This window comes from Morone saxatilis, unplaced genomic scaffold (genome assembly GCF_004916995.1).
Source record: "Morone saxatilis isolate NCDOM2014 unplaced genomic scaffold, NCSU_SB_2.0 Contig7, whole genome shotgun sequence".
Classification (NCBI taxonomy): domain Eukaryota; kingdom Metazoa; phylum Chordata; class Actinopteri; family Moronidae; genus Morone; species Morone saxatilis.
In genome coordinates, this window is record NW_023340246.1 from 17246355 (window position 1) to 17261205 (window position 14851).

Genomic DNA, 14851 nt, shown 5'->3' on the forward strand with positions numbered 1-14851 from the left:
CAGAACAATACCTCCCCTTTTATGAAAAACCCTCATACAATAAGACTGTCTATCTACTGTGTCCTTTATCACTCTTACCACTTAATACTGCTATGTGCAGTCAAGTCAAGTTGGTCCCAAGCAACATTTAGCACCATATGTGAAGCTACTCCAAGTATTGACCGCATAACCCAACCTTGCACCTTGTGTGACCTCGTGTATGGTGTGTGTTGTGTGTGTGTGTGTGTGTGTGTGTGTGTTGTGTGTGTTGTGTGTTGTGTGTGTGTGTGTGTGTGTGCCCCAGGGGCTCAGAGCAGTAAGGCCATACAGCCGTCCCATAAATTCATTTCCCTGCTCTGTTCCCAGTTACTTCTGTTCTCGTTTACAAGCTTCACAATTAATTTATAATTGCGGCTTCATTTTTAACTCAGCTGAACCTGCCTTGAAAGACAAGGAATTCTAAACCAGATATGAACGTGAATATGCACAGACATACACACACACACACACACCGAAAGAATCCCACCTCCACTTTGCTAAGGCACAATTACCCGGAAACCACGTGCAAAGGTTCTGTTTGCACTGTTAATCAAAAAAGTGCTTCTAACCAAGTTAGTGGGCGAAGTATTTATGCATATAGGCGGGGAATTAAATGTCCGAGTGAATACAGCTGGAGCCCTGCGGCAGATAGGTTGAATACAATCTGAAACTTCCTTTATTGCATCACACACAAATCTCTATAAATGTGTCAATTAATGGCTCATTTCCCAAGCCTTTCCTGGCTCATAGCGCACACGCCTGGCCTAAAGGACAAACCCAGCATAAAGGATTTGATAAGTGATATGGAATATTGTGCGAACTGTGTTGCACCGGTATGTAAGTGTGCAGTAAGTCATCTCCATGCGACTCGTCTAGCCCATCTACAGAAGGTCAGGGCTGTGAGAGGTCCTAAGGGGATGTTGGGAATGTCGAGGGGCCACAAAGCTACACGAAGAGGACGCCGCTCATAGTTCTTCCATATCAGGTCACTCAAAAACACAACACACTGGCACACCACCAAACAGCGCTACGCTAATGAGCACGTGATTGCTTTATAATTGAAGCCTTGCATTGGTCAATGAGTTTAAGTAGCTTAAATTTTCCTAGAAACATCCTGACCTTTACAACTAAATGTAATAAAAACAAGCTCAGCCAATTATCGTAACATGATTGGAAGTGATGTCACGAACCAGAAAACGTTAAGGTGTCTGTCAGACCTCCTTCGTGTTTATCTTTTCTCGCAGTGGATGCACTTATTTTTGTGTATATTTGCTTGAATCTATTTATATATACTTGGCTCGTACCTCATCGATGTACTCTCTGGGAAGAGGCGCGCCTGCTGACACCTAAAAAACACACAAAGAAAACAAATAATCAAATTATATCACATCCAATGTATTTTGTTACTTTCCATCCAGTTTCTTGGACACACTGATGAATTTGTAATGCAGAACTGCTGTTTTCTTGACTTTTTAATGTTTCCAAGTAAAATCCTTCAAATACTGCTATTAATTGGGGCATTCATTTCAGTTAATGGGATGCAGACCAATAAATAAATTAATTAATTCTATGCAGATTTCCATAATTATTTTTAATTGTATGAATCATTCAAGTACATTTCTTTCACGGAGGAATGCACTAACATCTGTAGCCCGAGCTTTCAGAAATACAATCTTGTCCTTAAATGCCCTGTTTGTACTTAATGTTTGGAATGGGAACTTACACTTTAGGTAATCCACATCATTGTTTCCCAACCTAGGCTCAGGGGACCAGCCGGGGTCCTTGAAGAAGTTTCAAGGGGTCTCCAGAAAAATGTGGGATGTTTTGATTTTACCATTATTTAATTAAATTAGCTTTTTTTTTTTTTTCACTGTTAATCTGCTAATCTACACTATAGGCAAATCCATGTCCTGTGTATCAATTTGGGGGTTGAGAGCTTACATTTGGGCCTCCACCGTGCATCTTTAACGCTCGCACAGTTGCAACCAGCACCACCACATTTGGCCTCAGCCCCGAAGCCCGACACTTGATGTTGAAAAACTTCTCCATCCCGATGTCTGCTCCAAAACCAGCTTCTGTCACTGCGAGGAAACAGAAAGGAAGTTTTTATAAATATTAATACTGATTTTTCTATCTTTTTTAGGAATTACTAAATAAATGTTTGCACCAAATCACAACTGTAACAGCAGCACTGGTAAGAAAAATTAAAATAGGTATGCTGGCATAGGCTTGAGCCAGTCATCTATCTACATTAATCTCTTTGTTTAATACCTTTTCACCTCAAAAACAACTTTATACACACACGTGAGTTCAGCCAGACATCTTTAAAGTATCCTGTGAATAAGAGGAGAGTCTGACTGTGTTTCTGTCTGAACAGTAACTCTGTACTGAGAAATAGGTTCACTGTGAGGGCTTTTTAAGAGACAGAGGGCCTCTGATATGAACAACCCTACACACAGGCCTCTTGAACAGGATCCAAACAAAGCAAATAGTCCACCTGGAATGACGGCCTTGTTAAGATAAGGTTTCCTGTTACTTGTTGTGTGTATGTGTGAGGGAGTGTGCGTATATGTGTGTGGCACCACTGTACTAAAACTAGAGGGAAGACTTAAGGTTGATTTCACACCTAACTTGTTTAGTGAGGTTTTAACAACTACTGCTGAATTTTCCCAATTTAGCGCAGTCTGTTTAATCTGGTGGGAATAATAACAATCACCAAAAAAAGCTGGGCTTTCAAAACTGCATCTAATTTCACTTTATGTGACGTGACATACTGTTCCCATCCACTTTTTCTAGCTGTCAGTCATTATTTATTACAAATGAAGTCCAGTTTGAGTATCAAGCTTCACAAGCCTTTTGTGAACACCAGCAAGGACAAATAAAGCCTTCAACTTCATAGGAATAAAATTAGTTTTGACTTTCTCCAATAAGTCCATATAATGTCTAGACCACTCTACATCCAAGTGATACATTGGAAACAGCTGAACCCGAAGTAACCTCAAACTGAAATGCTAAAATAATCATTTTTGAGGGTATAGTCCAAATGAACCACATTCCAAGTGTGGATCTTATAATGCTGTTTCAGGGTTCGCACTCTTTTTAAGAAATAATTTTCCAGGAAATTTTCCAGAAGTTTTTCTTGACAATTGAGGACAGTACTTTGCTTTTAAACAGTCATATATTTTACTGGTAGGCCAGGCATTGACTTTAACTCCAGTTTTATGCTTCCTCTTTTAATGAGTGTTTCAGGTTCCTTACGATGCCTGAAAGGATGGCTGCCAATCTGTTCCACTCCACATCTGGACTAGACTGACCGACATGGCCAAAATGAAAAGGGAGTGTTTAAAACGTTTTTCTGTTCCGCTTCATGTTTGGTTAATCCACTTTGAAGTGTTATATCGAGAAGCTACCGTCGAGTTTCAAACAAAATATGCACCTAGGTTTATGTAGCCGATCTGAGCGAGGGGCTAAAATACAATAAACATTTATCAGGACAATATAGATTATTTACAGGAAATTTGGTCATTTTAATCAATTTCTAGGTGTTGCCATGCGTGGACAACTAGTCTCTGATATTCCAGATTTTCCGGGATGCGTGAGAACCCTGCGGTTTATAACACTTCAATTAATGTACTCGGATTTAAACTGAAACCAAAACATGAATCTTACCTAAAAAGGTCAACTTCATATCCTAAGACCAATAAAACGTTTCCAAAATGAAATTGCTATAGTTGCTATACTTATTATTAGTTGCTATACTATAGTGGTTGCAACAAGGAGATTCACAGAGAGAGAGAGGAGGTGAAGCATCGTACAGTTATGTAAGAACTAGACAATGCTAAAGGGAAAAAGTGTGAAAGGGTGGTTCGGTTTAACAGAGGGTTTTGTATGAATACAATCATTTCATTATTAAGTTATATCCCAGTAGAGCATCAGTTGCTCACTACGACTAAGGAGCGGGCCAAAATATTACTCACTCTGATCATCTTCCCTGAATTCCCGGGGAAGTCCAGCACAACAGTTTGCACCAAATGCAAGTCCAAAGCAGTTGCATTCACCTTCTGTCTGTATAATCTACGTGGGCAGCCTTTGTACAGGACACAGTGACCAACAGCTAACCCTCTTAAACAGTTAATTCAATTAAAAAGGATAATAATGAAATGTGACTAGGAAGCATGTCGGGAAACTAATTAAATTAATGTGATAAATTATGTGCATGTCTTTTTACACGCTTCTGTACGTGCACGAGAGTGTGCGCGCAGATTTAATCTATACAGTAAATGCACACTTTATCGAGTGCCGTTAAGCTGTCACAGACACAAGAATGATTTGTATCAGTTTTATTAAAGATGATTATGTTATTGATGTAGATGGCAAACTTAAAGAAAAAAAAAATACTGAAAATATTCATTGTTTGTTTACAAGAGAACATTATACCCTGCAGCTTATTGTGCTTGTGGCTGACACTTGATGAAGCATGTCTCTCTGAGGATTTAGTGAGAAAGCAAGTGTTTCCAAGAAGAAATGTGTCACTCTGCTGTGTGTGGTTTCTCTGCATTACTAGTAAAAATATGATTTATTTCAAGAGTGAAAGGACTGCGAAGGAGGAGAGACAGAAAGAAAGAGAAAGCCAGTGGAAATTCAATTAGAGAGACAAGGATATTGTCTGGGGAAGAAAAGAAGAGGAAAGGATTTAAAAGGAAAAAAAAACTAATTTTATTACTTTACAGTTTCTGGGAATATAAATGACAATGTTGATTTTAAGCAGACATTGTGGTGGTGGTGGTGGGGGGTCTTTATCTTAACAAGTCTCTTTGTGCAAAGAGCAATAAATAAAGCCTGAGGGATGAGCACAACAATATAACTACACTTCATTTGACCGCAGGCTGCTGACAGAGTGCAGTGTTTCTCGTTAGCGCCACACTTGAGATTTGGCTCTGAATACTGAACCAACTTGCCAATGAAAATCACATTCATAGGTAAGGGGATTTGTGGATATTTCCATAACTCGTGTGATCTCCCACAGACTGAGCCCAGGACAACTCATGCCACAATAAGGCCCAGCAAAGCTATACAAAAACAAAGAGTATATAATGACAGCGAGTCCGACGTGGCTTTTACACTATGGCATTACACCGAGCAGGAGAATGACCCCAGAGGATGTCATGAGGAAACACTTGCATGCTTCCTGTTCTGTGCGACAACCTTGAACTGTCCCGAGAGCAAGAGGGGGAAGAAGAGGTCGGCGTTGTTGCGAGTGAAAAGAGAGCTGAATGATGTAGTCAGAGCACTGGTATCAGCACCCCTGCCAATAAAAACACTAATAAAATGGCTGGAAAGTAGGCTACATAAACATGACCATCTACTTCCTGTTAGAGCTTTCCACAATGAGCCGTGTTGTACTTGTGCTATTGATTATTTCATTATTGTTAATCTGTTGTCTGTTATTATTTCAATGAATCAATCCTCCACTATTTTGCAGACCCTAAGGTGTTTTCAAATCGCTTTTTTTGTCCGACACAACAAAGATATTCAATTTACAATGATATATAACCGAGAAAAGAAACAAATATTTAAATTTGAAAAGGCCCCTTTTTCTGTACTTTTTACCTTAACCTTTATCTTAAATGATTAATTGATAATAAATATGATTGATAATATGAATTATCTCTTACCCAACTAATCAATTAATCTATGCATTATGTCAGTTTTAATTCTAAATTCTTAACATCATACTATGTGAGGGCTGTAATTAACATGGATTTACAGCTGCATTAATGCTCCTGTTTGCATTTTAAAATGCTGATTCTGATTTACTAATCAGAGCATGAATGCACATTTTAGACAGAAATCTAGGAAGGATAATATTTAGAATAATTTAAAGGCAATTTGACTATATTATATAACACTAGAGTGATCATTGTGTCTTTTAAAACCAACAGTATGTCCATAAGTCACTTTTAAGTTTAAGACAGCAGGAACTGTAGAAATCTTAAGATGTGGAGTCAAAAAGCGTGTATACCTTGAAATGTTTTAAATACTGAATGAATCCAAATTTTCTCAGAGGCTGGTTCTGTGTTGGTATGACCCAACTTTTGGATGTCGTACTGGTGACCAACATACAAACACATAGATCGATAAAACATTCAACACACATAGAATAGTACTTTTAGACTTTAGGTTTTTTAACCAGGCAAAATGTAAAATGATGATATTCTGAAAATGATAAGGTTTAGTATAATTACATTGCATAATTTAAGTGAAATGTGTGCACCTAAATGTGGTAAGTAGTTATAAAAGCCATAAGAACTAAATTAAAAGCCGAACTGAAAAAGAACTGGAACTCCTGTCACTTCTCTAAAAGCCCAAATGATGTGTTACTTTAGGTTTAAGGGAGGCTTTGTAATGTGGGAAATATACAGTATCAGGGGGTTATCTACATTCACTACAGGTAAAGTACAGATACAGTAATCCCTCACATCTGGAATGTGGAATTCATCCCTCAGCAGCCCTTTCCAATAGCAGCATTTATCCATTTTAAGTCCAGATTCCAAAGTGACTTAACAAACCCACAATAATACAGAGCATGATGAAGCATGGCCACGACTGTGTTCATACACCCCCCCACAACCCCCACCGAGTTCACAAAGAGTTCAAGTACTTCCCTTTGCCATGAGGGGAGCTTCCAGAGATAACTAATCTGAATTATATATTACTTACAATAAGGTGTGGTTACATCAGGTTCAGTAATTCCAGTTTATTACAGTTTTGGTCTAATTGTTGTATTTCTGGACATTATTTTATAAGTATCCTTACTTTTTCTATAATAACATTGCACTCATCAAGTTGATTGCTGAGATCTGGGAATGCAGAGACAAAGACAAAAATGATAATGGGGAAAGAAACAATCAGGCGATCATTTCATAATTCTGATTTTCCATATTGTTAATCTGTCATTTTGCCCAAACTTCCTTTGGAGGACCAAAACTGAAACTTAATGATGGTCCAAAAGCAAACACTTATTGTATTGTATTGTTAAGATGCAAAATGGTACTAAAATCCCAAGTTCCCTAAATCGACTGACTTCCTGAGTGTCACTCTGTTTTCATTGTGCTCAGGATGTAATAACTACAGATACTTATTATAACTAATTACATCAGTTTGTCTTTGCTAGAAAAATCTGACAGGCCGAATTGAAGCTTATGGGCCACTTTGAGATGCCCTGGTCTAATCTCTAAACACTAACTGTATTGCAAACACGTCTGTCCTAGCAAAGGGATGCTCTGTTGCTCTTCTTGAGGTTTCTTGCTGAGTTTTTCTTTATCTGAATTGAGAGTCTCAGGATACAAGGTGTCAAATGATACAATTGTAAAGCCTCTTTAAGCAAATATGTGATTTGTGATATTGGGCTATATACATAAAACTGACTAATGCATTTATTGTTTTAGAAGCACTTGGGTTCAGTGGAAACAAGCTGTAAACACAATACTGACATATTATCTTATAAAGTTGATATGGCAAAAGTGTTAGCAAGCATCTGCTTATTTACCAATCAAACACGCATGAAGCAACACTAGCATTCATTTGGAGTTGTGTTTCTGGCCTCCTGGCATACATAAGTCCATAGTTGGTTTTTATAGATTCTTTGCTGAAAAAAGCTGCCTGCTGTGTCTGGAAACAAGGTTGATGACACCAGTGAGAGTGAACCAAAACAGTAAAGTTCTGAGCAGTGAAACCAAAACAATGAGCTGAAAGTCGCCACCTACAGCTGTGGAGAACCTGGCGGATGGTTTTTCTTGTGTTTATCACTATGAACGACCCTTTTTACATCACAGACAGCCATTTCATCCATTGTTTATATAAAAATATTAATTAAAACAGCTTTAAAGAACCACAAATGATTACACAAACAGTCCGTCCAGTTTTCCATGCGTAATGAGGGATTATTGACGTCCTTTTGAGTGCGCTTTCCGTTTTACCTCCAAATAAAGGCGTTCAGACAGGACAAGGAGTGAGCTGTCAGACAATAAGCCAGTTTAGATAGACTGTCAGACTTTGTTAGGACGTCATCATGTTTCAAGATCTTAGCAATTACTTTGGTGAGTACAATGTTTTCATAACCAGTAGAAATTACCAAAAAGGAAGAAAAGAAAACAGGATTATACTTTAACTTAATTATAAAACTAGATCAAAGAAAATGATGACTTGTTGTTCCAGACTGTATGTGCAGAAATATTAATTTTCCTAACTCCGCTGTCAAGTTACTATTCTTTTAAGTGGTGCCAGTTAAAAGAAGTCAAAGTTTGTAGCATCAGAGAAAATATCTTGAGAGAGATGAAGGGAGCAAGGGGGGTTCGAGGGGGGGGTACATGCATCCCAGCTGCCGAAGGAGGAAAAAAGGAGGGAGGTCGAGTTCCTAGCATACCTGAGAGTCAGGTAACAAACACACAGACAGGGAAGCGAGGGTACGAGATGGACAGATGGAAAACAAAGCGGGGTGTAGAGGTGGAGGTATAAAACGCATACAAGACTTCCTGATACTCTACTCCAGTGTTGTGAAACCCAACTCTCTGCTCACGCTGCCTACACATTTGCCCAGCTCACAGATGACAGTCTGTCTCAGAAGGAAAACCTTCACAGCGAGAGTGGCGTGTACATCAAATGCACCTGACAAACCCCACAAACTCAGCAACACACACTCGTACATTCCACACATATTTCTGCAGCCAAAGTAAATGAAAACAGAAAGAGAGCAGTGGGAAAGATAGACAGATAAAAAGGGAAGTACTCAAGTATGCTTTGACGTTGGAGGGATTAGTGTGGTTTACTCTAAAGCATTCCAGGGGCTCTTAAGATTATCAATCAGCTTCCTTCCTCTCTGTCCTGTGTTTTTTTTTTACGCAATCTTTCCACCAGTTTCCTAGAAAGTTACGCAGCAGCAAGACATCACAGCAGCACACCAGTCGGTCAGAGGCACGTAGAACAGAGCCAGAACCAGAACTGAGATGAATGTAGGCCAAAGGTTACAACAGCAGGGGAGCGAGCTTAAATTCACGACTGGAGTAAATAGTAAATTATACAGTACATGTATTCTGCCCTGCTAAGGAAGAATATGCCTTAAATTCCTCCACATCTGGGTCTGTCATCTCCAGAGGTTTTGTGGCTGTGCATCTGCCTTGTCTTGTGCATGCGTGTGTGTGTGTGTGTGCTGTTTTGTGTGTGTGTCTGTGTGTCTGTGTGTGGTGTGTGTGGTGTTGTGTTGTGGTGGTGGTGTTGTTTGTGTGTGCGTCGTGATCTGTACTCGCTTGGACTGAGGTGCACTTACCACAAAGCCGTTCCGTCCAAACCAACTTCAAGCCAGCTTGTCCGCCCAGCACCGAGGAGGTTTGCCATGGGCGATTGGTTGGCAAAGGGCCAGCGTGGACAACCACACTTTGCGTACCCTGCAACAATCCGGAGGGCACAGCAAACATGCACGGAGGATCAGAAAACAGCGTAACCCACAGCAACTCACCCAACCCCGAAGTTTCAATAAGGGGCTAACCAGCGTCTTTCGATACGTAGGTTGTGAAGGTCGTTTGTCACGAGAGCACCAGAGGTGAGGAGAGACGTGTGAAGTGGATATGCTCTTGTGGGCGGTGCACTGGGCGCCGCGTTTGTCGAACAGTAGGCGCCCACAAGTCTCAAGAGGTACTCCCTGCCGGGGCACGCCAGGCCGACTGTGGCCAGGGCGCTTACCTTCCCCCCTGCTGATTTGCTGGACACCACACACAGCACACCACAGCACCAACACACACACACACCACGCAGCCACACACACACACAGCAGCATCACACAGCACCAGCACACACACCACACACACACACCACAACCACACCACACACACACACACACAAAAAGAGCACATTAAGTGTCTTGGCAGTACAATTACTTTTAGATGATATTTACAACACAACTCTGAACAATACTACTATAAACATAAATGTGAAAAGGTATCATTTTTAAAAGCAGACTTTTGACAGTCAGGCCTCGTAGTTTGAATGTTTATGCTGAACTCAACCTTGCTAGTAACCTGAGTTCAGAAGATCTACCTCTATATCTGGAATAATCACTTAAATCTTAAAATAAATTAAACATGGGTCGAAATATGGTAATTTCCAAGTTTTTCATAAGAGACCCAAAGAGAAATTAGCTCAAAATGTCAAGCAGAGGATGGAAGGTGGTGTATGTGGACGTGTATCCATATTTAGGAGTACTGGGGAAAAGTTGTTAAACTAAACTAAACCCAACAGCGCTGCAACATACGTCCTGAATTATTCAGAGATATTTTGCTGTGAATCCAGCTTAACAAGGCAGGGCATCTAAGGGTACGGTTGCCAAGGAAAGGTCTACTCCTCAACATCACAATGCACGCATGACAGACTTTAAAAAAGGAACTGAGAAATCTGGTCAAGAAGAAAACGCCAACTGACCCATTGTTACACTGCATGTGAATTCCTTGAGTGGGAGGAAATGGGAAGGATGGGAAGGACTTGCATGATTTTCTAAGCTTTTGTTTGCATACCTCTCCCTCTGCTTGCATAAACAGCCTCCCCTCAGGAGGACTAAATCAGCCATTCAACGAGGCTCTGACAAACGCTGCCGCTTGTCTATTAGTCTATGTAAACCAGTAGTACAGATTACAGAAGCATCTAACGACATACAGAGAAAGGAGGGAACATATGAAAAAAGAGAGGCAGGTAAAAGGTAAAGGAGAAAAAGAGGGCACAATATAACAAAAAACATCCTTCAGTAGAGATATCGATTCAATCACATGTCCATTTGTTTATTGCAATTGACACACGTCATACATCACATGGGTTTCCATGTGTGTTTGCAACTGCTGAACTTTAACTTGACCCACTTCACACCTCAAACTCTTTCCACATCCGTACATGAGGGGAAGTGATTCAGGACATAAAAAAGAAAAATCCACAACAGGGTGATGAAAGTGGAAATAAATGAAAAGTCGAGTCAAGGGTGTCACCTCTTCAACTGGTGGACAGGAGGATTATGAAAACTGGAGAAACGAACGAAAACAGGAAGATGGAGATCATGTCACCGTTTCCTCTTCTTGTGCATCTCCAGTGCATCTGTCCACTACACCAGTTGCAGACCAGTGGCACACTAATAAAATGTTCCCAGCCTAGATATTCAGACAAAGATTTAAGCCTGAGAGCCACTGACTGTCTCTCTATGTTATTGTCTGCCTTTCCCTGGGAAAGATGCATGGAGTCGGTTCAGTGAAACTCCACGTAGACAGGATGTTTGAAAAACGCACAGAATGACTGAGGTCTGCCTAACAGACACGTACATAGCGAGTGAGTTCAAAAACTATCCCTTTTCCTCTTTGGCTACATCCCCTCCAAACCCTGCCTCATCTGAAACAACACAAAAATACATGCTCTAACACACACACACACACACACACACACACACACACACTAGCTTCCATATGCCAACTCTGTTCTCTCCTGCCTGTGTTCAAAACACGCAATCACAAGCGATGAGGGCATAAAGGGCACAGGCGGTCAAGCTCGATGGAAAGTTCTCATGGAGCTTTGAGGCCCAATCGGTCCCAATTCCAGTTCCCTGACCAGAATCACAGGAAACCCACACAGGAAATGGTTTCACACAACAGGGCCGCAATGCTTCCTCCAAAAAAACAGAGTAACCAAATCTCTGCTGCATGCAGCACTCCACCCCCTGTACACCCATCAAAACACCCAGTCTGTGTTTATTTTCCCCACCCAATAGCCATGTAATCAAGCTTTCTGTTCAAAACCAACAAAAGGACAAACAAACGAAAAATAGCCCAAGAAGAAAAACACAAAGCTGTTAGCAGAAGCATGACTGCTAACATTGTGCTCCTTGTAAACTGTAATGACTTAAAATCAGACCAACAGGAAAATACAAGTAACAGCAAACCCTTGACCCAGCACCCAGTGTCTCAGGCTCAAAGTGAGAAATGCGCACAGTGAGTGTGTCTACATCAAATATAAACCAGACGCCTCCCTCGCCTCCATGTACAGACTCCAGCACAAGACACCAGAATGATAGTGTATGCCTACTCACACAATGTGCACAGGAAGTAAATGATACCATCCCCAAGGTTGATTACGGTCTACAATCTCATCCATTAATGGAGCAGCTTTCTATACATTTGCTGCTTCCTTTAAGTGGGCTTTGGCTGTACCATAAAAAAAGGTCCAAATATTAAGACTATATGTTAATTCAGGCTATTAAATCTCCATTTCTCCATCAATCACCTTGAGAGTTTGGCTTTTTTCTTTAGCACAGGGACAGCTTTGGGTCACTGATGGTACTGTAGTGCGTTTGTGTCTGTGCGATCACGTCCATTTGTCTTACTGTAATGTCTCAAAATCAGAATGAAAGCCAGATGTTGTGCGAGCACAGTTGTGGCTTAAGTCGTCACACCAGTCATCAAACGGTTTCCATGAGACGGTATGAATCTGGATGGGCTGGCCTGTTGCCTGAGAGCTCCACCTGCCCTTTACACACTGCTAAACTGCTATTAAGATAAAACGCTATGGGAAGAAAAGGTCAATCTATCATCCTTTCTTAAAAGCTCTCAGTGGAGCACTTTCTCCTTCTTTCTTTTGACAGCTGAGGTAGAGGTACTGTAAGTCTAGTGCACACTTTCAATGTCCCTGTGGACTGCCAACCTATTTATTCTACAAGATATTCACCAGAAGACGCTCAGTTGAGCAGGGTAATGACTATTTAAGTAGGGTCATGTGCGTGTCTCACCTCGAGGGTCTGCATCAACGTGGGCTTGATGGCATCTTTCATTAACACCGCCAGAGCTCCACTCACACCCTGAGAGGGAGGAAGAAAGAAATATGAGGGAGGTGGTTGGAAACAAGAACAATTTATCAGGATTCAGACAGAGATTTAACCTCACTAATGCAAACAACTGATATTTATGTAAAGAATGGTCAAATGGTTGTCTACCACAGGAGAGGAATGGCACTACAGACCATTTGTAGGTCTCTCTTCTTGCTTTTACACTGCAAGTGAAGCTTTCTTTCAAAAAATATGCCCTGTCAGCAACCTGAACACACACATATATTATACACCATATTCTCACTGGGACTGGCTCTGAGGTGTGGTGAGGTTTTTGCATCCAGACTAATCAGAAAGACTAGTGTAACTTTATAGGGGATCCTCCTCTACGGCTCTGAAACAACACAGGCCGCAATCTTCTGTGGGAAACCAGAGCCAGCTGACCTCACAGATGGATCTAGTGAGAGGTGCAAAAACTCTGCTTAACATCGTAATCGCAGGTTACACCTACATTAGACATGTTGTTTTTAAGAAGCAAAGTGGTGGAAGTGGGGATTTGGACATTTTTAAGCCGCATGTTAGACTGAATAATGACAATGAGGAGTCATGTTTTGTACTTGTGTCGCCCAAAAAAAGATTCAGTTTGGTACTAAATGTAATGTATGTGTTGTTGTGAAGATGTTTTCTTCACTTGTACTTTGTCTTTTTCTTTGTGCTTTCTTAAGGTGCAGTGCGTTAAGCTCTCTTGCCCACTACAATGTTATTGTCAAATGGGATCTAATAAGCTGTCAAATCTCAAAATACTCTTTTCTCCCGGGGTTGGAAAAACCAGCATTCACACCACCACAGGTTCTCCTGCCAAAAACGTAGGACAGTTTGATACATAACACACCTAAACTTCACACTTGCATGATAATGACAGAAAATGTTATCATTTAACTGAACCAAGGAGGAGAAAACTGGAATTGACTAAATACTTTGATTGTGTAAAGTCTGAGATGTAGTCATGGTAAGCCAACAGTGAGATTTATCAGGTTTAAAATTCCCACACTCTCTGAATCAAAGGACCACACAGTAACACACACCAGGTCCTCTGCGGTGACGGGCTGTCCGGAGTGGCTGGTCCCCACCACCATGCGTGCCAGTCTGTTTTTCATGTCCTCCAGGCTGTCTGCCAGAGCCAGGATGGCCATGATCTCGCTGGCCACTGCAATGTCGAACCCGGTCTGGAGTATGAGAAAAGGAAAATTATACACAATGTAAACCACAAGGGCAACAAATTGAAGTACTTGTTCAGTGGCCTGCAGCTGGTGAATCTGTGAACATTCAATGTGATGCAAATCAATGTGTTTATACTAAAATAAATGTGGCTGTTTTTAAAAAAGTGGTGACCGCTTTGTAAAAAATAATAATTCTGAAAGTGAATGAAACGTCTCATCCCTGACTCACATTATAAGACCACAATGTGGGAGGAACACTGGCAACTTTCCACAGTGACTGGCAGACAAGAGATTATCTACACACCATAGTCACCAGCTTTATCACATGGGCAAAACAATACAAGTCTTATGAACACGACCTAGTTTTGGAGTGATGACTTAGGATAAGAAATTAAATTATGAACATGTTAAACTAATTTTTTATGTAACTTTCCGTATTGATTTATGTCAAACTAACAGATAAAGAGACAGAGAAAACGACTGGGAAAATGACTGAATGTGGGCTATCCACAGGATAGACTATGGAAAACCAAAGTAGTCTCCGTTCCACGTCACCAACAAAAGAAACATAACTTAAACCACATAAATCCACTAAGGAACACAACATTTCTATTCCCATTCCCAGTGATAATACCCTGAGGGGCTATAGTGTATCCAGCGCTGGAGGAAGGTGGAGGACAGAGGAAGGGAAAGGGAAACTGATGGCTTTAAATGTAAGCATATGCTGAACTAGCTCAGAGGCTGTTCCAGGTGTGTGTGTGTGTGT

The 14851-nt window shown here is 40.8% G+C and overlaps 1 protein-coding gene across 1 annotated transcript in view; it reads right to left on the minus strand.

Moving 5' to 3' along the window:
- The window catches only part of mthfd1l (methylenetetrahydrofolate dehydrogenase (NADP+ dependent) 1 like), a 37323-nt gene that overhangs the window by 9935 nt on the left and 12537 nt on the right, over positions 1-14851 (minus strand). The window contains exons 18-22 of the mRNA XM_035679164.1: positions 13951-14091; positions 12830-12898; positions 9344-9461; positions 1960-2099; positions 1312-1364 (exon numbers count right to left, since the gene is read on the minus strand). Coding sequence (XP_035535057.1) covers positions 1312-1364; positions 1960-2099; positions 9344-9461; positions 12830-12898; positions 13951-14091 — 521 coding nt within the window. The remainder of the gene's footprint in view (positions 1-1311; positions 1365-1959; positions 2100-9343; positions 9462-12829; positions 12899-13950; positions 14092-14851) is intronic.